Source organism: Hyperolius riggenbachi, chromosome 4 (genome assembly GCF_040937935.1).
Source record: "Hyperolius riggenbachi isolate aHypRig1 chromosome 4, aHypRig1.pri, whole genome shotgun sequence".
Lineage (NCBI taxonomy): Eukaryota > Metazoa > Chordata > Amphibia > Anura > Hyperoliidae > Hyperolius > Hyperolius riggenbachi.
The window spans coordinates 493,049,605-493,071,952 of record NC_090649.1 but is presented as its reverse complement, the minus strand read 5'-3'; the positions used below and the strand labels follow the sequence as shown (position 1 = coordinate 493,071,952).

At 46.3% G+C, this 22,348-nt stretch overlaps 1 protein-coding gene across 2 annotated transcripts in view; it reads right to left on the bottom strand.

Moving 5' to 3' along the window:
* Window positions 1–22,348, bottom strand: part of MSH2 (mutS homolog 2) — a 174,267-nt gene that overhangs the window by 35,136 nt on the left and 116,783 nt on the right. For both annotated transcript variants that reach the window (XM_068233050.1, XM_068233051.1), the window contains 3 exons: window positions 20,892–21,015; window positions 18,151–18,301; window positions 10,458–10,555 (listed from right to left, as the gene is read on the bottom strand). In XM_068233050.1, coding sequence (XP_068089151.1) covers window positions 10,458–10,555; window positions 18,151–18,301; window positions 20,892–21,015 — 373 coding nt within the window. The remainder of the gene's footprint in view (window positions 1–10,457; window positions 10,556–18,150; window positions 18,302–20,891; window positions 21,016–22,348) is intronic.

The following is a 22,348-nucleotide window of genomic DNA, read 5'->3' as shown; positions in this document are numbered from 1 at the left end:
TGCTTGTTTCTGGTGCATGATTCAGACACTACTGACCAGAAAGACCAGCAGGGCTGCCAGGCAACTGGTTTTGTTTAAAAGGATAAAAACATGGCAACCTCCATATCTCTCTCAATTCAGGTGTCCTTTAACTTTTGCAAACAAAATTCATAATAGCTTTTCTGTGTCTGACAACAGCTTTTTACATAGCAGGGCAAGTTAAAGGACAACTGAAGTGTAGTGCATGGATCACAGTCTAGGGCCAATTTAGGAGGAAGCCAATTATCTGTTTGTTTTTGCGATGTGGGAGGAAACCAGAGTGCCCAGAGGAAACCCACACAGACACTGGGAGAACATACAACCTCCATGCAAATTAGTACCCTGGCTGGGATTCAAACCGGGGACCCAGCCCTACAATGGTTGCTAGCTACTACACCACTGTGCTGCCCTTTATAGAAAACTCCAAGGGACCAGGCAAAGTAGTTTACTATATCTGAAGATCATCATAACAGAAATTTTCATACGCAAGCACATAAAGTATACTGGATGTTAATTCAGTCAATAATTGAGTCGTTTTTTCTTTTCAATGCTTCAGCAAGTGAGCGCAGACAGCGTCTAAGCTAGATCAAAGTACACCTTCAATGGTAACTTTATGTACTTAGGAAGTTGGGGGTCAGAAGAGTCCTACTTCAGGCAACAGACTAATATAGTGTGGAGGAAGCATCTGCACTGCCCGAGATATAACAAAAAGCAGAAGGTTTAATTATTAAGTCCTACAGAAATTGCCGTCGTCCTAGCTTATCGAGGTACTGGCAGGCTGAGCGTGAGATATAAACTATTGATATACCGTGGTGGACGGAGACTGTTCAGTTGCTCAGAAAGTATTTGAAATGCTTAAAAAAAGTTTAGTTTTTTTTTTTACAGGTTCAAATCTGTTGATAAAGGAGAAACTCTCTCGTTACAGGTCGGCCAAGTTCATCCAAATTCTGCGGGAACTGAAGGGGCGGCAGTGAGCTGGATCCCCTGCTGGCTCATCATGAAGAGGGCGGGGCCCCACGAGACGAAGAGGGCGGGCCCCACGAGACGAAGAGGGCGGGCCCCACGAGACGAAGAGGGCGGGCCGCCATGAGACGAAGAGGGCGGGCCGCCATGAGACGAAGAGGGCGGGCCGCCATGAGACGAAGAGGGCGGGCCGCCATGAGACGAAGAGGGCGGGCCGCCATGAGACGAAGAGGGCGGGCCGCCATGAGACGAAGAGGGCGGGCCGCCATGAGACGGGCCGCCATGAGACCAAGAGGGCGGGCCGCCATGAGACGAAGAGGGCGGGCCGCCATGAGACGAAGAGGGCGGGCCGCCATGAGACGAAGAGGGCGGGCCGCCATGAGACGAAGAGGGCGGGGCTCCAGTGACGGGATCACCTGCTGGCTCATGTCTAAGCATCCAGCGGTGAGGGCTGGCGCACACCTAAAAGCGCTAGCGTAATCACTTAGCATTTTTAGAATTGATTTTTCTAGGCGATTCCAGGCATGTGCCTAGCGATTTTCTAGTTATGCCTAGCGATTTTCTAGCGTTTTTGTGTAGCTATTTTTACTTTTGTACAGTAGAGCTGAAAGTGTACAGCTTTCGTAAAAAAAAAAAAAAAACGCTTGGAAAATTTCTCTGATCTAGCGCTTTTTAAAGCGATTCTCCACTTTCCTATACTTAACATTGAGGCATAATCGCCTGAGAAATGCTGAAGGACCTGAATTTACATTTGGGAGAAAATCACATCGCTCCCACCGGCTCCCAGCGGCACAACATCGGGGGATCGCCCTTGACACCCCCATACCTCCAATTGAAAAAAGGAATGGTTTACATTACAGATTGAGAAGATAGAAAATAGAAGAGAGATCAAGAAGTGATTGATATTCCCCATGTAATATGCTCATGTTGTTTGTTCCACAATCAGCCTGCAGGTCATCATCTTTACTGCTGGCAGACATGCCAAACTGCCATTATCTGTAACCACACCCCCTAACAATGCAATAGGTTTTATTGTTATAGATATACATATGCACTGAGGGAGGTACTGGTTGCTTAGCAGTTGGAAACAGCCGTTTTTTTCCCCACAATGCAACAAGGTTCACAGACAGGAAACAGTCAGGACAATGGCCATGACGTCACACTGGAGGGGTTTCACCACAATATCACCACACAGTCCCAAATAATTTGCAATGATTTATGTACAGAGATTCAATAGTAATTTGGAGATGCTAGTCCTTAGCTAATCTTACTTACCAATTATACATTTTTGTTAAACTTTTGTTCAAATCTCTCGGAAAACTTAGTTGATGCTTATTAGGGGTCTTTTTTGAGTGAAGGGATAAGAAAACAAAAATTTACAAAATTGTACAAAGTCTGTAATAACTTGAGGTCCTTTCACAGTGCTCAGTTGCTTTGCAGAATAATTCTGCATGTCAGCTCACTGCCCATACAGTTCTATGGGCCTGTTCACAGTAACGGATCCCTTTATTCTAACTTACTGCATGCAGGCTTTGCATTAAAGTCTATGTCCACATTCATACACACACACACACACACACACACACACACACACACACACACACACACACACGTGTGTGTCATGTAACTTGCACAGTGTGAACCCAGCTTTAGAGTAACTTTAATGACTGAGCATATTTATTCAAGATACCCATTTTTACCTCAATTATTCTGGTTTTAGCGTCACTTTATACAGTATATTGCTGTATGTATGTAACGTCCAGGGATGTTTAATCTAAGGCATGATGTCACACAGCCTCCTGCTCCAGAGCATTCTGGGAGATCACTGACATTACTGCTCACTACACTAATAGGGAGGGGGGCAGCGCCATGTGGGTGCTTTGGGTGCACCCCCTAAAATCCTCCAAGCACCCTATTAGCACCCCCTAAAAAAACAGGTGCTGATTTGAATTTTTTTTTTCCGTACAGCGCCGCTGTTGCTTTAATTCCCCAGCCCACTAGCCCAGCCCCAGCCCCGTCTAGCACGCCACTCGCTGCTGTGCTCTGCTCAGGCTCCCCCTTGCTGTGTGCGCCGCGGCGATTGACGTCAGACGTTCCGTGCGCAGCGCACGCTGACGCGACGTCACTCGGACAGGCAGCATAAAACTGCGCACGCCACTTGGTGTCGGCGTGGTGAGGGCGGAGCCGTGGGCGTGAGGAGAGAGGGAGCCCGGAGCGCTGAGATGAGAGCCGAGCAGCGAGAGAGAGACCGTCAGTCAGAGCCTGGACTGGAGACAGAGAGTGGGGAGGTCTGGAGTCAGAGAGAGGAGAGCCAGTCCCATTGTGTGAGTGGGGGAGGCCCAGTTCAGCGCGGGCATCAGGCGGGTGGGGGGTTGGGGCCCCTTTTGCTGGGTCATTGCCTGCTGGCGCTACCTGAGCCGCGGCCAGCCAGGCCCACTGGGCCGGGGCCAGCCAGGCTCACACTCTAATCCTGTCAGTGTAATGTCCATACTATATTTATATAGCAGTAACATCTTATCAAGCACTTTACAGAGTACATAGTCAGGTTCTCGGAAGAGCTCACAATCTAATCCAACCATACTCTTATATCCTACCATATCATTATGTATTTATATAGCACTGGAATATACTCCAGGACTTTACCACGCCCCTCTTGCTGGCCACGCCCCTCTTGTTGGCCACACCCATCTTTTTTTGGCCACGCCAAATTCCTGGAGCCACCACTGGAGGGAGGAAAAACCCATCCCACAATGATTCGCTTTCCCAGCAGTAGAGATGCTGTCATCTCTGGTAAATGTAACAATGCAAATCAAAGGTAAGGTTTTAACAATAGGCGAAAAATGACTAAATAATTTATAAATGAATATTGTAAAAGTAAGCAATTGTATTCATGATGTTCCATCCAGCAAAGCTCTTCTTTGAAGTGGACCTGAACTCTTGCACAGGACAGAAGGAAAACAGAGAAATGCACCCTGTATGTATTTTTGAAGTTTGCTCCGTTTAATCCCCTCATCTGTGACTAATCACCACTATACTTTGATCTCTCAGCCGTATCAAGCTCAGGAATCTCCTCTGCCACGACAGAACTGCTAATTTGTAAACAGTACGTTAACTCTATGTCTGCTTCCATAAAAGCAGGAAGTAGACTGCAGATTTATTTGTATCAGCTGTAATAAAGACGTGTTTCTGTAATATTATGCTGTTGCTTATTTTGTTTATAGCAGAGAGAAAGTTCTGAGTTCCGATCTGCTTTAAAGTGAACCCAAGGTGAGAGTGATATGGAGGCTGCCATACTTATTTCATTTTAAACCATACTAGTTGCCTGGCAGTCCTGCTGATCTATTGCTGCATGCTGGTTTCTGGTGTAATTCAGTTCACTATTGCAGCCAAATAGATCGGCAGAACTGCCAGATCTGACAATAGTCAGACCCCCCCCCCCGATCTGCTGCATGCTTGTTTAGGGTCTATGGTTGAAAGTATTAGAAACAGAAGACCAAAATGGCAGCCAGGCAACTGGTATTGCTTAAAAGGAAATATGGCAGCCTCCATATTATTCCCACCTCGAGTTCCCTTTAAGTTAACAGGGGGAAAAAATACAAATGTTCCATTCTGTGATGATATTACACCGGACCCCATAATTATACACATTCAACCTTCTACTGCCTGCGCCCCACGCTATATATGATTTAATAATCACACCCCATTCTGTGTAGGAGACCCACACTGAGCAGCTGGAGTTGTCATGCATACGCCTCCAGATAATGTCATTCTCAGGAAGGCTTAACCTACAGCTCCACCTCACTGACAGTTTATTATTTCCTGTTACACCCATTAATGACACAGATATTCCTGGATCAGCAAAACCTAAATGCCATCTGGCTAATATTGTGTAGGTCAGCCATGTGCTAACAAATCAGAAGTGGCCAGTGGAGGAATGGACTCCGACGGATCTCAGATGTTATGCTGTAAGATCTGCCACCAAAATATTACCAGCAAATTTAAAGAGGAACTGTAGTGAAAGCAACAATGTAGAAAATTGCTTATGGTTTACAATATTCATTTATAGATTAGTCAGTGTTTGCCCATAGTAAAATCTTTCCTCTTCCTGATTTACATTCTGAAATATATCACTGGCGGTGACCTCTTTAGTCCTGTCAGGTGATCTGTACGGAATGTTTGCAGATATATGAACAGAGGCACCAAAAAAGGATAAAAACGTCAAAAACCGTTTAACGAGAATCTGTACTGTGAAAATCTTACATAAATAAACGTACCAGCTTGTTTGTTGTCTTCTCCTAGCCCCCCTCTGACATTTTTGCCTTCCTGGTGATAAAATCACTGTTTTATTCATTGTTTTTGTAAACAATGAAGATGGCCGCCAAACAGGAAATACATCATCAGAGCAGGTGCCCGTTTGCAGACGCTCCTCTGAAATGTGACTTGATTGCTGGAATGTTACTCCCATGTGTTGCCTTAGCTGCTTGTCTGAGCTCTGCACTGATCTCTCTGCACTCACAGCTGTTTGAAATGTCTCAGCTCCAGGAGGCTTGCAGAGATGCTGGCTGTGAGCAGAGACAAGCCTGTGACTCATACACACAACACACAGGAGAGCCTGCAGGGGGCGTGCATAACTTCTCCCTATCACAACACACAAAGAGCCTGCAGGGGGCGTGCATAACTTCTCCCTATCACAGCAGAGACAGTGCATTCCTCTTTGGCTCGACAAGGCTTGAGAAGAAAAGAAGATTGGATATATTACAGAGACAGTGCAACTAGAAAAGGCTGCAGTAATCCAGACCACATTAGAACAGGCATAGGAACTTTATATTTTATAGGATAGAATAAATAAGGCTGAAAATTTTGTTAGAGTCTCTTTAAAAGGGGGAAGCTATGGTGGACTTACCTCACTTGTAGATCAACAGACATAAGACCGGTATTTTAATTCAAAAACAACATTTATTAGAAGCTCCACAATGCAACCAGTTTCACAGGTAACAATCCCACCTCATCAGGCAAATAATGGAGAACACACACGTGAGTCTGTACCGCAGCAAAGCGCCTCTGTTGAAAGACTCACATTTTTGTTTTCAATTATTTGCCTGATGAAGCAGGATTGTTACCTGCGAAACGCGTTGCATTGTGGAGCTTCTAATAAATGTTATTTATGAATTAAAATAACGGTCTTATGTCTGCTGATCTACAAGAGAGGCAAGTACACCATAGCTTCCCCCCTTTTAAACGGTTTTTAGACGTTTTTATCCTTTTTTGGCGCCTCTGTTAATTTATCTGCATATAGTCTAGTCCACCTTTGGTGGAGGGGTGTCTCCCCTTTCTTCTATGTACAGAGAGCGACTTCTTAGTGTGGTCAGGTTCTAATTCTCCCTACCTGCTTTAATAATGGTTTCCTGCGTGGTAACCTGCGTTTGTGAGTATACTTCTAATCAGCTGTATAATACCCTTTGTGAACTACACAAATACTACACTATATTGGGCTCTCGGTCTTCATTTTTTAAGTGTACAGAATGTTTGTTTACTGAGAGTTCTATGCACAGAGGGAGATGCTGCTTGCTTGGCAGCTGGGAAAAGCCTATATTACCCACAATGCAACGAGGTTCACTGACAACAGTTTTTCAGCAGGGGCGCCGCGAGGCATAAAGCGAACCAAGCGGTCGCTTGGGGCCTCACAATCTTAGGGGCCTCGGCGGCTCCGTGACGTCGGCGTGACGTCACTTTTTCCCCGCAGCCCCGCCGGGCTGGCAGAGCAGAGCAGGGCTACAGGAAGATGGCCGCCGCCGAAGCCCTGCTCTGGAGACTATGTCTCCAGTACAGGGCTTCGGGTGGCCATCTTCCCGACCCGTAGCCCTGCATGAATCAGCGCGGGAGATTGGAGGAGGAAGCCAGGAAGGGAGCTCCGTGGGAACTGCGCGCCTGAGAAGCCGGCCGGGAGAGGAGACCAGGGAGAGAAGACTTCTGCCAGTGCCAGCCTGCCAGGTGAGTAAATTCTTTTCTTTTTGCAGCCGCAGCCCTAATTGCGAATTTGCGATTGATTTCTGCTGAACTGTGCCCTAATTGCATTTGATATCTGCTGAAAATGTGGCCCTAATTGCGATTGATTTCTGCTGAACTGTGCCCTAATTGCGTTTGATATCTGCTGAAAATGTGGCCCTAATTGCGATTGATTTCTGCTGAACTGTGCCCTAATTGCGTTTGATATCTGCTGAAAATGTGGCCCTAATTGCGATTGATTTCTGCTGAACTGTGCCCTAAATGCGTTTGATATCTGCTGAAAATGTGGCCCTAATTGCGATTGATTTCTGCTGAACTGTGCCCTAAATGCGTTTGATATCTGCTGAAAATGTGGCCCTAATTGCGATTGATTTCTGCTGAACTGTGCCCTAAATGCGTTTGATATCTGCTGAAAATGTGGCCCTAATTGCGATTGATTTCTGCTGAACTGTGCCCTAAATGCGTTTGATATCTGCTGAAAATGTGGCCCTAATTGCGATTGATTTCTGCTGAACTGTGCCCTAATTGCGTTTGATATCTGCTGAAAATGTGGCCCTAATTGCGATTGATTTCTGCTGAACTGTGCCCTAAATGCGTTTGATATCTGCTGAAAATGTGGCCCTAATTGCGATTGATTTCTGCTGAACTGTGCCCTAAATGCGTTTGATATCTGCTGAAAATGTGGCCCTAATTGCGATTGATTTCTGCTGAACTGTGCCCTAAATGCGTTTGATATCTGCTGAAAATGTGGCCCTAATTGCGATTGATTTCTGCTGAACTGTGCCCTAATTGCGTTTGATATCTGCTGAAAATGTGGCCCTAATTGCGATTGATTTCTGCTGAACTGTGCCCTAAATGCGTTTGATATCTGCTGAAAATGTGGCCCTAATTGCGTTTGATTTCTGCTGAACTCTGCCCTAATTGCGTTTGATTTCTGCTGAAAATGTGCCCTAATTGCGTTTGATTTCGGCTGAAAATGTGCCCTAATTGCGTTTGATTTCTGCTGAAAATGTGCCCTAATTGCGTTTGATTTCTGCTGAAATGTGGCCCAAATTGCGTTTTTATTTTCTGGTGTCTGGGGTAACTGTTGCTGCATTTATTATTTAATGGTCATAGTTGGCTATATTTGCTGTGCTACGGTTAAGCTTCGCCCATACAATGTCATGGCCGCGCCAATCTTTCGGCGCGCTACGCGCGCCTCAATCACCCCAACATCCATTTTTTCCCCGCAAACAGCCCCGCCCCAATCCGCCCTCCTGCTCCACCCACATGTCATGGCCACGCCCACTTATGCGGGATAGCCACACCCATTTTTCGCCGCGGCACGCTTTGCGCGCCGCAGGATAGGGCCTCTTGCTACAGTCCGCTTGGGGCCACAAAAACCTTAGCTGCACCCCTGTTTTTCAGGACCATGGCCATGACATCACACCGTGGGAGGGGTTTCATCACAATATCAGCCATTGAGAACCCCTCCCATTAGAGAAAAGGAATAGATTTCTCATGGGAAAGAGGGTATCAGCTACTGATTGGGATGAAGTTCAATCCTGGGTTACAGGTCCTCTTTAAAGGGAACCAGAGACGAAGCACCCTCATGTATTTTACCATATATATCAGTGGGAACATTAGAGAACACACCTACCCTGCTCTCTGCTTCATCCTTCACTGCTCAGCCAGCTTGTTATCAGCCCTGATAAAATCCCACACTGAGCATTGCCTGGCTTTGCTTAGGAATCATTATACCTGCGTCTGTCTTCTCTGATGTATTTTCAAACCCAAGCCTGCCCCCTTCTGGCTCTGCTATAATGACTCAGCTATAATGATTCCTGAGGGCTCATTCACATCAGACAACGCGTGCAAGAGCCGTTCTCCTGCACGCGTTAGATGGCCTGCGGCGTGTCGTCGGGACGCGGCGGTGTGATGCAACCAGCGGCGGTAGCTGTTAATTCAACCTGACGGGAAACCGCTTGCTCCCGATTAAAAGCTCCCGGGTGCTTCGTACCGCAACGCATAGAAACGCAGCGTCGGGTGTGAAAGCTAAAATGAAAGTCTATGGACTTTCATTTTCCCTGAACGCAAAGTTTCGACTTTGCGTTAAAACGCAGCAAATGGGCTCTAGTGTGAAAGAGCCCTGAGGAAAGCCAGACTGAATGCTCAGTGGGGGATTTCATCAGGGCTGGTAACAAGCAGGCTGAGCAGTGAAGGATGAAACAGAGAGCAGGGTATGTGTTTTCTCTAATGTTCCCACTGATATATATGGTAACATACATGAGGGTGCTTCGTCTCTGGTTCACTTTAAAGGGAACCTAAACTAAGAAGGATATGGATTTTTCCTTTTAAAAAAATACCAGTTGCCTGAATCGCCTGCTGATCCTGTGTCTCTAATACTTTTAGCCACAGCCCCTGAACAAGCATGCAGATCAGGTGCTCTGACTGAAGTCAGACTGGATTAGCTTCATGCTTGTTTCAGGTGTGATTCAGCCACTATTGCAGTCACAGAGATCAGCTGGACTGCCAGGCAACTGGTATTGTTTAACAGGAAACATCCATATCACTCTCAGTTAAGGTTCCCTTTAAGTCTTATTGGGAGGAGAGGCCTCCATGTAGCCATGTTAGCAGTTATATACGATACTCCCATAATAATGATGGGTGAGGTAAAGTTTTACAATGGGCAAAGACTGCTATTATCTATATTAAGTTATTTACAGCAAAGTGTCTCGCTAACAGCTCACTCAGCACGGGGAGGTTCGGGTTTGCCTTTTACTAAAGCGGACCTGAACTCAGAACTTCCTCTCTGCTCTAAAAGATACGCAACAGCATAATGGCCTTGAAAGAAAAAAAAACATTTGCTACACCTGATACAAAATCCTGCAATGATTCTGCAGTGTGCCTACTTCCTGCTTTCATGGAAGCAGACGTAGGGTTAACATCCTGTGCTTACAAATTAGCTGCTCTGCCGAGGCAGGCAGCTGACACAGCTAAGAGATCAAATTGCAGTTGTGATTAGTCAAATGAGGGGGAATTAGACAGGCTAAACTCTCTAAATACATACAGGGTGCATTTCACTGTTTTCCTTCTGTCCTGGTCAAGAGTTCAGGTCACCTTTAAGCTCAACACACACCATACAATCTTGGTTGTACAGATTTACCAAATCTATGTAGTATAAGGGCCAACAGATTGAAAATACCTTGAATGATTGATTGGATAAGCTCTTATACTACATGAAAGTGGTAAGATTGAAAAACCAAGATTGTATGGTGTGTGTTGAGCCTTAAACAGTGAATGCCAAGATGGCTACAAGCAGGCATGTTTTCAATTAGCTGCCATGACCGGAGTTCACAGCTGGCTGCAGAGCAAAACATGCAAAGGTCGTTTTTATTAAGATTAAGTTACAAAAATCGTATCAATTATTCAGGCACAGTTTAGCTTGATATGACTCTGCCATTGTGTGAGTATAACCGGCCGGCACTCACCTGCAGAGATGTTGATGATCTCTTTCACAATAGCGTTCTGGGCCTCCTCATACTCCCCCCTGTGCCTCATGTACTCCTCGCTGTGCGCGCTCAGCTTGCTGCAACAGACAAGACAAATGGAGCTGTAGCATGAAAAAGTCACACAAATGTTACAGTCCTAGGTGTAGTCATGTTATACTTACCCAGTCCTGGGGTCCAGCGAAGGCCTCTCCCAACGCTGCCCTGGCAGGCTCCAGGAACAGCGTCCAGGCCGCCCCCCTCCTGCAGCAGCGTGCCTCCACCAATCAATTATAGCTGCAGCAGGGGGTGGGGATACAGCACTGGTGCCAAGGCCTGGGTATTTAAACGTGCGTGTACCCACCTGGTTTGCACACATTAGCATGTACACTTCTGTGTAGTTGGTTTCTGGGTATTTAAACCCTGCCCACTCTGCGCTGTGTCCTCTATTGATAGACGCCGTGTGTTGCCACACCGTCCAGGACTCTGTCACACCAGTCATGTCTGTTCAGTCAAGCCAGCCAGTCCTGTCATTCAGCTCGTCTTGTCATCCAGTCCAGTTAGTCCTGCTCTCCAGTCTTCCCAGTCCTGTCATTAAGTCCACCCTTCTTCCCTTACTGCAGGGTTTACCCCTCCTGTTCTCATCACTGGTGAGGCCGCCCTGGGGGTCGGGACCTGGTGGGCACCAGGCAGCAAAGTCCCCAGTCACCCGCTAGGGGTGACAGCTCATCATCCCAGGGGAAGAACCGTGGCCACTCAGACTCCATGCCCTGGGGGTGCCAGCACCAATCACTGGTGCCAAGATCAACAGTACCCTGACAAGTCAAGTCCAACCGACACTCACAAGCAACCGCTAATTACCCAGGGGGCCGCAGTGTGTGCATCTCTCCCAGATAGGCAGAGCAGCGCGCAAAGGAAAATAGACATCCCAGAGCTCCAGGTGACATCTCTCTGCTGGCCATACTGCCTGCTACTCCCTCCATACGTAGCCAGATGATTCCTCCCCCTTTCCCTCAAGTATAGATAGCCAGATGACTCTCTTAATTCCCCCCTTTCAGTATAGGTAGCCAGCTCGCCTTCACACCACAGCAGCCATCAGTGTCTCTCATTTCTCCTCTTGTCTCCAGTGCAGAAGCTTCCTCCTCCTTTCCGTCTCCAATGCTGCCCAAGTCCATAGCCGCCGGCCATAATGCAAACGTGCACAGAGAGCAAGGTGGCTGCTGCACAGGCGGCTGGCAGCAGAGTACCGCGGTCAGGCGCTCGCCTGATCTCCCTGCATTGCAGCATTTGCAAGCTTGCAAATGCTGTACACCAGTTTAGCCTGCTGCTTTGGTGCCCTTCCTCTTGTGGTGCCCTAGGCCATGGCCTAGGTGGCCTTGGCTTAAATCCGGCCCTGTCTATGGGCTTGTCTCCATTACGTGCAAAACTTTGGTTAACGATTCTTTGCGTGGGGGGGAGGGGGGTGGGGGGGGGTTGGGTTGAGAACAACTAACAACCTCCTGCATTTTCCCACTAGTCCGTGACAAAATTGCGCATAATGATTCTCAGTGGCTCCACATGTGAAAACGCAAAAATTTCACATACATTTTACAATGGAAGCAAATGAGGAGGAAGTGGTCATGTCTTCCATTACAAGCGGTGTGAAGTGGGGCCCCAGCCAGTGAGAGAGACTGGGGCCCCCGGCTGACGGAAATGGCAGAGCGCGATAGTGTTCGCTGTACTGCGCAGTGGAGCGGACCTAATCGAGCTCGGCTAAAATATTTACATCCTCGGTGTTCGGAGGGGATGCAGGGCTGGATCACTGGGACGGAGGAGGACAGATCCAGAGGTTTACCCGTCCCGAGGGGAGTACCCCCAGGGTTTTTTTCTTTTCTTAAAGAGAACCCGAGGTGGGGATCTTAGAATGAAATCTATACACAGAGGCTGGGTCTGGCTATAGTGCCCAGCCTCTGTTGCTATTTGAATCCCCCCTAAGTGCCCCCCTGCGCTTCGCTCTAGCCCATAAATTACAGCCGTGCTCTCGGGCAATGTTTACCTCCCTAGTGTCACTCACGCCGCTCCCCCCGCCTCCTGCAGAGCGCCGGTCCCCGCCCGCGTCCCTTCCCTCCAATCAGCGGCGAGGGAAGGGACGCGGGCGGGGACCGGCGCTCTGCAAGGAGGCGGCGTGAGTGACACTAGGGAGGTAAATACAGCTCGCTGCGACACGCTGCATGTCGCCAGCGTGGCTGTAATTTATGGGGGAGAGCGGAGCGCAGGGGGGACTTAGGGGGGATTCAAATAGCAACAGAGGCTGGGCACTATAGCCAGACCCAGCCTCTGTGTATAGATTTCTTTCTAAGATCCCCACCTCGGGTTATCTTTAAGGTGGCCACTAACGGTCCAATTTTTAGCAAAAAATCATTCAAGCGATCAGAAATTCTGATCGGATTGGTTGTAAATCTCGGTTGATGGGCACAATCGATTACGAACGATTATAAAAATAGTCGTCCGATTGGATTTTGGTCAAACCAAAATTTGGCTTTTCTAGTTGGTTGTGATAGATAGGAAGCAAAAATTGGTTCGTTGATGGGGTAGTGAACGATTTTTCTTCCGATCAGAATTATCTGATCACTCAATTTTTCGCTAGAAATTGGATTGTTAGTGGCCACCTTTAGAGATTTTCTTTAATCTTTTTCTGGAAAATGTGAATTCTCACATATAGTGGAAATGAGCCTTGAGGGCAGCTATGGCTGCAGCTGCGCAGGTTTTATGTATACGTAGCTGTGTGTTTGTATTTCCTGTCTACACCTGACCTCATACTGGGTGCGATTATCACTTCTAGGTGACGAGAAGAATCCCGCAGGCCCGGGCGACAGGTGGCAGCGACACGTCCAGCCAGCGCATTCAGGCAGATTTTCCTCAGGGAATCAGGCATTTGTTTCATCTTAATAACTCACGTCAGGCTGTCATCACTCCATTCTATTGTGCAGTTGCTAGAACACCATCTCATGTGTGCTGTGCGGACACACTGTGCAAATAAAGCATCAAGATAACAGTGAAAGGTTTCTGAGGCACCCAGAGCACCTGGCAGGGGAACAAAGCAAGCACACCCCGAGCAGGTGGCCGAGCGTCCCTCGGGGGGGGGGTAATAACGCCATCTACGCTTCACGCTCATTGGGATTGCAATAACTTCCTGAAAGATACCCTAATCAGCAGTTTCCACATTATAGAACCATGTGATCTGCTTTATTTGTCAGCAGACAGAGGCGTTATTACGTTTATCAGTAAATCATCATTTGCAGTGCGGCCAGCGCCGGTGGAACTACAGCGAGGCAGAGTTAAGTCGCGGTCAATGGGGGGGAACCACCAGCTGTCTGGTCGCAATTCAGCGCCTTTCATGGAGGTATAAATCTTTCAGAAATAAGTCAATTAAGGCAGAGCGATATTACCGGCACGGCCCCAAAGCAGGACGCTAAATGAAAGGTTACATTCGCCCAGACATACGACTAATAAAACCCTGCATAGCTTCAGGCAGGTAGTGTAATGCTCGGAGGGAGGGGATTTCAGGACATGGGTAATAACCATTACTGCCGCACAGATACTGTAGGAGTCGAATCCCCCCCCCCCCCCCCCCCCCCCCCGGCAGGTGCTGGTGTAGCCGCAAGGACGCGAGACTCACATCCGTGCAGTCGGCGGGGCTGTGTGTGCGATCGTGCAGGCGGAAACCCACAATCGTGATGGTCCCAGTGAGTGGGGATTGGTGGCAGGGGACAGAAGTCCACCGAGCCAATCCGTGCTTGTCCGGCAAGATTGATCACTGTTTCCGTTCAAAAACAGTGATCATTCTCAGATCGTGCCACCGCTCTCCCTCCTGCTCATTGGCGCCAATCGTTAGGTTAACGAATGGGAACGAAGTTCCCATTCATTAATCTCTCCTCTAGGTCCACATGATCACCGGAATCACTGAGATGCCTGTATCACTTCCGAAGTAACACAGCCACGCGTTACTTCCTACGTAGCGTATTAGGAAATAATGCACAAGGATATCTTAAAATAGTTATATTACACCTAGACATAGACTTTAGGGACTAAAAATGTTTAACCACTTTGCATCCAGACCTTGTTTTCAACTTATGGACCAGAGCAGTTTTGACAGTTTAGCTATGTCCTTATGTCCTTATTTAATCAGAAATAACTTTATCCCTACTTAGGACACAGAAATGAAATATATATTGTTTTTTTCAAGGCAAACTAGGCTTTCATTGTATGCCATTTTTTTCCATCAAACAATTTTGTTTTCTATGAATTTTAATGGGAAAACAAAGAAAAGATAGAAAAAACATTTATTTCTCAGTTTTACCAATTCCGGTTTAAAAATAAAAAGTGCTACTGTAGATAAAAAAACACAAATTCCGTTTGGCTATTCTTACTGCTCATCACAAAACTTAGATTATGTTCCTGTCACAATTTATGGTGAAGATATTTGATTGTGAAATAATGCTACAGAGTGTGTTTTTCACTATGAAATGAGAAAATAAAAGTATTTTTAATAGTAAAAATCAATCTCATTAGCTCAGGAAACATATATTCCCCTTCACCAATTAGTGCTGCATCAGATAGTGCCAGAAATGTGCACAGGAGCCAGCCCAATCCTGCACAGCACTGCTTCAATACAGGTCAGTAGATCTACTGACCTGTGGCTTAGATGAATTCCCAGAGGACGTATATCTACTGACCTGTTGACGAAGTGGTTAATATGTATTTCAAGAGGGTATATTATTATTAAATCAGCTTGTGATGCATGTAAAACTAAAAAATGCAACTTTATTTCCAAATAAAATATTGTCGACATACGTTGTCCTGGGTTATTGCAACATTTAAATTATATCCCTAGTACAAATGGGCAAATAAAATGTGTGGCTTTCATCCACAGTAGAACGTTTTATTTTAAAGCTATAATGGCTGAACACTAAGAAATTTTTTTTTTCATTTTTTTCTCATTATTCCTATTGAAATGCGTTTGGAATAAAATTATTCTTAGCGTAATGTACCACCCAAAAGAAGCCTAATTGGTGGCTGAAAAAACAAGTTATTGATCATTTCATTGTGATAAGTAGTGATAAAGTTATTGGGGAATGAATGGAAAAAGTGCTGAAATGTGAAAATTGCTCTAGCTCGCCCATAAGGGGAAAGCAACCCGCGGGCTGAAGTGATTAAGAGCTGCCACATGCAACGGTCCACTGACCCAATATATAAGAGCTACGCGGGCAAATAAATGCCTTTTTTAACCACTTCACCCCAAGCGGTTTTTACCCTAACGGACAAGAGCGATTTTCACCTTTCAGTGCTCCTCCCTTTCATTTGCCAATAGCTTCATCACTACTAATCGCAATGAAATGATCTATATCCTGTTTTTTTCACCACCAATTGGGCTTTGTGGGGTTGAGGTTTGTTTTCAGTAATTACTTTATTTTTTATGCATTTTAAAGGGAAAAACAAGGAAAAAATGAAAAATGCACTATTTCTCCAATTTTCACTCTATGCACGGTGCAGCACTGTGACTTATAAAAACCTCCTGGAGCCAATAAGAGGCTCTAGACCAGGCATGGGCAAACTCGGCCCTCCAGCTGTTACAGAAGTCCCACAATGCATTTGCCTTTATGAGTCATGACTGTGGCTGTCAGACTCCTGCAATGCATTGTGGGACTTGTAGTTCCTTAACAGCTGGAGGGCCAAAAGTCCCACAATGCATTGCAGGAGTCTGACAGCCACAGTCATGACTCAAAGGCAAATGGATTGTGGGACTTATAGTTCTGTAACAGCTGGAGGGCCGAGTTTGCCCATGCCTGCTCTAGCAGGACGTTTTTATAAGTCAGCATGACTTATGCTTACTGAAGTGAAAAAATGTATGAGAATGAATTGTATGTTTAGTACAGCTAAGAAATAAAACAGCAACAAAGAAAAGAGTCTATTGTTTTCCAGTACAGGAAGAGTTTAAAAAAGTTGCTTTTTTTTGCAAAAGAGCTTCTCTGAGCTATTTGACCCACTGAGTGAAGACAGTCCTGTTTTCTGAAGCACTTATACAGCCAAGAAACAGTAAGAGACAGCTTGAGATAAGGTTTTACTGCAGGAAGGTTCAAAGGGTCATAATTTCTGCCTTCTTTTATAGCTTAAAAGACAGAGTGTGGTTTTAAATCTGCAACTGTGACAGAATGATGCAATATTATAAATAAGAGCTCTATAACTAAAACTATGAGAATATTCTTTGTAATCAATGTTCTATTTCTTAGCTAATCACATCTGACAATATTGTCAGAAACACCTGATCTGCTGCATGCTTGTTCAGGGTCTATGGTTAAACGTATTAGAGACAGAGGATGAGCAGGACAGCCAGGCAACTAGTATTGCTTAACCTTCCTGGCGGTAAGCCCGAGCTGAGCTCGGGCTATGCCGCGCAGGAGGAAAGCTCGGCCTCGATTTGCCCCATTTAAAGTGCTGTGCGCGCAGCTAGCACTTTGCTAGCTGCGCGCACAGCTTGATCGCACCGGCTCTGCAGCGATCGCCCGCACGCAGCGGCGGAAGAGGCCCCCCCCCCGCCAGAGCACTGCGCTGCCCGGACCAATCAGTTCCAGGCAGCGCTATGGGCTGGATCTGAGGAGTCTGACGTCAGGACGTCGGCTGACGTCCATGACGTCATTCCGATCGTCGCCATGGCGATAGGAGAAGCCAAAAAGGAGAACGCGTTATATACGCGTTCCCCTACTTGCTATTGATGTCAGCGATGATCGCACTAGAGGGACACATGCGCCCTCTAGTGGTGTTTCATGTAGCTACCACTCTGGTAGCTTTACATGAAACAAAACAAAAAAAAAAAAACAAAAAAAATGGATTTCTGCCTATTTGGCAGAAAAAATGAACCGCCAGGAGGGTTAAAAGGAAAATCAATATGGCAGCCTCCATATACCTCTTGCTTCAGCTGTTCTTTAAGCAAACTAAGAAACACACTGGTCGCAAAATGAGCACATCCCGGGGTGCCTGGGTAAGGCCCACATTATTAGGGCTATGCAGGTAGCACGGTGCATTCCCCCAGCAATGTGAGCCTTACCCAGGTAATGCAGGTTGCGCTAGTTGCTCCATGCGCTGCAGTTTTACCGGAGTTTCCTGAATATGGCTAGTCTGTAAATCCTTGTTCGCAAGCTAGCCGGTACTAGATGAAATCTAATGAGAATACAACAGCCATCGATCCTCTTGGTGCTGGAACTACAGACATCAGCTGCATCAGCATCAGATTTCAACTGACGCACAGAAACTATAAACTGCAACTGTAAAATGAAACAACTCTGGATTGAATTATAACCAATAGCCAGGGCCAGATGTTCTATAAAGGCACATTAGGCACGTCCCTACAGGCACCTTATGTAGGAGAAGTGCCTCCCCACAACACTGACCTCAGGAACTTAGAGTCTAATTCCTGCCTCATATCACTAACCTCAGGTACTCACACCTTGCAAGATTCTAAGGACAGTTAGTGACATAAGGAAGGAATTAGAGTTAAGAATATTTTTACTTGGGGGTGTGGCCTGTGTTCAGGGGCGGTGCTTAAAGCACTAGAACGCCTGTGCCTGCAGGACTCTGGGTTGTAAATCCGGCCCTGCCAATAGCTTTACACTAAACCTCCCCCATCCAAAGAAAGACTGCACAAGTCACAGGGCAATACCTGTTGGTGAAACGCACTCCATTCTTCTGGAGGTCAATGGTGGTGAACTTTTTATTGTTCCTCAGAGCCTTCTCCTCCTTGCATGTGATTCTGAAGTAGTGGCCCAGCTGCGCATTGGACTCCAGCTTTATACTCTTCCCAGCGTCCAGGCCTGTGGAGGAGACACATCATCAGATACGCCAACAGGAAGTGACATCATCAGATACGCCAACAGGAAGTGACATCATCAGATACGCCAACAGGAAGTGACATCATCAGATACGCCAACAGGAAGTGACATCATCAGATACGTCAACAGGAAGTGACATCAAATACAATAACAGGAAGTGACTTATCATCAGATACGCCAACAGGAAGTGACACATCAGATACGCCAACAGGAAGTGACATAGTTACATATATGTAACTATGTCACTTCCTGTTGGCAAATCATCATTATCAGACACGCTAACAGCAAGTGAGGTGCCTGCAAAGGAGACATCATCATCAAATACACAAACAGGAAGTAAGAGCCAGAAAGGCAAAAGCTGCTTTTAAAAAAAAAAAAAAAAAGCTGAACCCGAGGTGAGAGACATAAGGAGGTTGACATACTTTACTCCATTAACAGTACAATTCTTGGTGAGTGATCATTTTTTTTTATTAAAACGTAACTATTTCCATGGAAGTGGGAAAATTGGTCAGTGATTGGCCAATCAAATTGAAGGTACGTACAAGGCATACCACTTGTTGACTGCTTATAATGGGTTGTGAATGTTCAAATTAGCAACCCATTTCGAAATAACATCTTTAACTTTGTGAGAGATCTAGCAACAAGGACAGTATAAAGCTGGATTCACTGTGCCAGATTAAAAACTGATCCATTTCCGTATAAGATGATCAGTTTGCTATATCATGCATCAGTTTTCTGTTTGCCACCATCTCAGGACCCACCGCAGTCTAGTTGTGTCCCTCCACGCTATAAACCCCGGTATATGAGTCCCAGAGCCCCCAGCAGAAGCGTCTCAGGCTCCCATTGGTTTACAGCAGACAAATGGAATCATCCCTCCCCAGCAAGGATTCTCATTGGTTCACAGAGTATTGGACCAATAAGCATCCTTCCTGGAGAGGGTCGATTCCATTTGTCTTCTGCAAACAGATGGGGCAAGATACGCTTTTGTTGTGGGCTCTGTGACTGGGGCTTATGGCATGCAGGGACAAGACTGTACAGAGGTAGGTGAGTATTATTATTATTTTGTATTTATACAGTGACAACATTATACGCAGCGCTGTACAGAGTATATGGTCTTGTTACTAACTGTCCCTTAGGATCTCCCAATCTAATCCCTGCCAGAGTCATAGGTCTATGTATGTATTGTGTAATGTATGTATTGTAGTCTAGGACCAATTTAGGGGGGAGCCAATTAACTTATCAGTATGTTTTGGGGATGTGGGAGGAAACCAGAGTGCCCGGAGGAAACCCACACAGACACTAGGAGAAGATACAAACTCCTTGCAGATAGTGCCCTGGCTGGGATATGAACCAGCGGCCCAGTGCTGCAAGGCGAGAGCGCTAACCACTACCCAACCGAATGCGAAGTATATGTGGCGAGCCGCCTAGAGAGAATGGACACAGATGTTCTCATCGGCCGGCACTTCATACGGCCGATTTGGAAAAGTTGTGTGGGACCCAAAATAGTGATTCAGACTGAACTGAACGGTTCAGACTAATCCTATTGTTTTGCATAGCATCCGTTCATATGTGCTCTGTTCAGATTTCCTCACATCTGTCTGCAATAACGGCTAGATGAGAGCTACATCCGCAGGAATATCTCACTATGACAACTCACATTTAAGGTCTGATCCTCTCATTCCTCTGCCTATATAGACAAGCAATTAAACACATTATATGACAGCACTTAGACATGGCAGGTCTCAGGGGAGCCATAGAGGACAGTACAGGATATGGCTTACAGCAAAGCATGCTGGGATAGCCTATGTACTCTGACAGGCTAATGTCACTGCTTGGGTAATCATAAAATTCAGAAGGATGAGAGGGGACATGAGGCGTTTCTAGGCAGTTATTCTTGGGTCGGTGCTGACACAGCAGTGTGGTGGGGTGTAGGGCTGATGGCGACAGGGTAGTCGTCATCAGCTATCTGACTCCAAGATCCATAATTATGCTGAATAGATGCGGGCGTCTGAATAGCTGCAGCACAGATGGGAATGAAAGACTCTATTCAATGCGCTAATACGGGAAGAAGCATCTTTTTTACATAAGTCAATGCGGGAGAAATGCGTCAGCCGTAGTATTTGCTGGCCACGCCTCCTTAAAGGACTCCTGAGGCGAAGCAACAAAGCTCTCTACTTGCCTGGGTCCTTGGGTCCCTCGCTGCAGCTCCTGTGCTCCCCGGGTCGGCGCTCCAGTGCATGCACGTCAGACGCATATTGCGGATGTGGGTGCATTCGTGTGCGGATGCTCAGGCATACGCAGGACCCGTACCGACCGGTCGGCGATACTTGGACAGCCATCAGGACACCGGGGAGTACCGGAGTAGCAGTGAGGGACACCTGACTTCTAGGGGCTGGGAGAAGCCCCAGGTAAGTAAAGATAGATTTATTGATTCACCTTGAGAATCCGTTAATAGCAGATTATCCAATCAGAAACTTGAGATGTAAAGCGTGTAAAAGTGTTGCAGTACCACATACTTACATACTCCCACATACGGTACACCACACACTTCATACACTGACATGACACCTACCCAGCTCCTTGGCTGCACTGCTCAGTGTGGACTGCATGCTCTTCTCCAGATCGTCCATCTTCTCTCGCAGTTCTGTCAGGTTGGGATCAAACGAGGCCTTTACCAGGAACTCATGGTTCTCCACCTGAGGAAGAGGAATGGACCTGCTCGTGAGTCCAGAAGGAAGATTTGTCATCCGGTATGACAGACAAGCCCACAACACCGACCTCTGAAAATCAATTCACTCCATCATTCCAACAAATGACAAATCCAAGAGAGGACTTTAAAATGAGGTGAAACAGTGAGAAACCAGAATTACAGTAACTCGGAGGCCTTGTTCTCATTATAAAATCACCAACGCTATCGCAAGCACTGAGCATTTTTTTGAGCGATTTTGAAAGCACTTTCAGACCGATTGTCGCTTAGAAAAACGCTTTTCTAAGCTCTGTTGTGTTTTATTTTTTCACTTCCTGACGTTAAGTCAGTGAACGCTTTGCCCCAGAAATGTATAAATACAATGTATTTATTTATTAAAAGCGCTCGGGAAATCACTTTTCAAATTTCCCTGTCCCTACTATTAAATCGCAAATGCTCTGAAAATGTCGCAGGAGCCGCATTTGCGATTGGATAGAAAGCTCATCGCTTATGTAAGAACACTCACATACGCTAACATTGCACAAGCGCTTTTAAGGCAATTTTTTAAAATCGCCAACGCTTAAAAATAAGTGAAATCGCCCCAATGTGACCGAGCCCCAAGATTTTAATATTTATTTTAAATACAGGAGGTCCCCTACTTACAAACAGGTCGCGTTATGGGAGATGAGTTGAATTTGTGTGTAACTGGAGTCCTGTATTAAAAACTGTGAAACGCGGATAAACGATTTACTTTTGGACAACTCTGGATCTGGACATATGGAATAAAGTTTTTTGGGGGATGTTTTTAACATGCTTTTAATGTGTTTTAAACTACTTACACTTAAAGGGACACTTAAGTAAAAAAAAAAAAAAAAAAAAGTGTTTTACTCACCTGGGGCTTCCAATAGCCCCCTGCAGCTGTCTGGTGCCCTCGCCGTCTCCCTCTGATCCTCCTGGCCCCGCCGGCAGCCACTTCCTGTTTCGGTGACAGGAGCTGACAGGCTGGGGACGCGAGTGATTCTTCGCGGTCCTGGCCACAATAGCGCCATCTATGCTGCTATAGCATATATCATATACCATATAGCAGCATAGAGGGTGCTAATGTGTCTGGGAACGCGAAGAATCACTCGCGTCCCCAGCCTGTCAGCTCCTGTCACCGAAACAGGAAGTGACTGCTGGCGGTGGGCCAGGAGGATCGGAGGGAGACGGCGAGGGCACCGGACAGCTGCAGGGGGCTATTGGAAGCCCTAGGTGAGTAAAACTCTTTTTTTGTTTGACTTAAGTGTCCCTTTAACAGTTTATAAATGCTATAACGTGCAACAACAAAAATAAGTAATACAAAC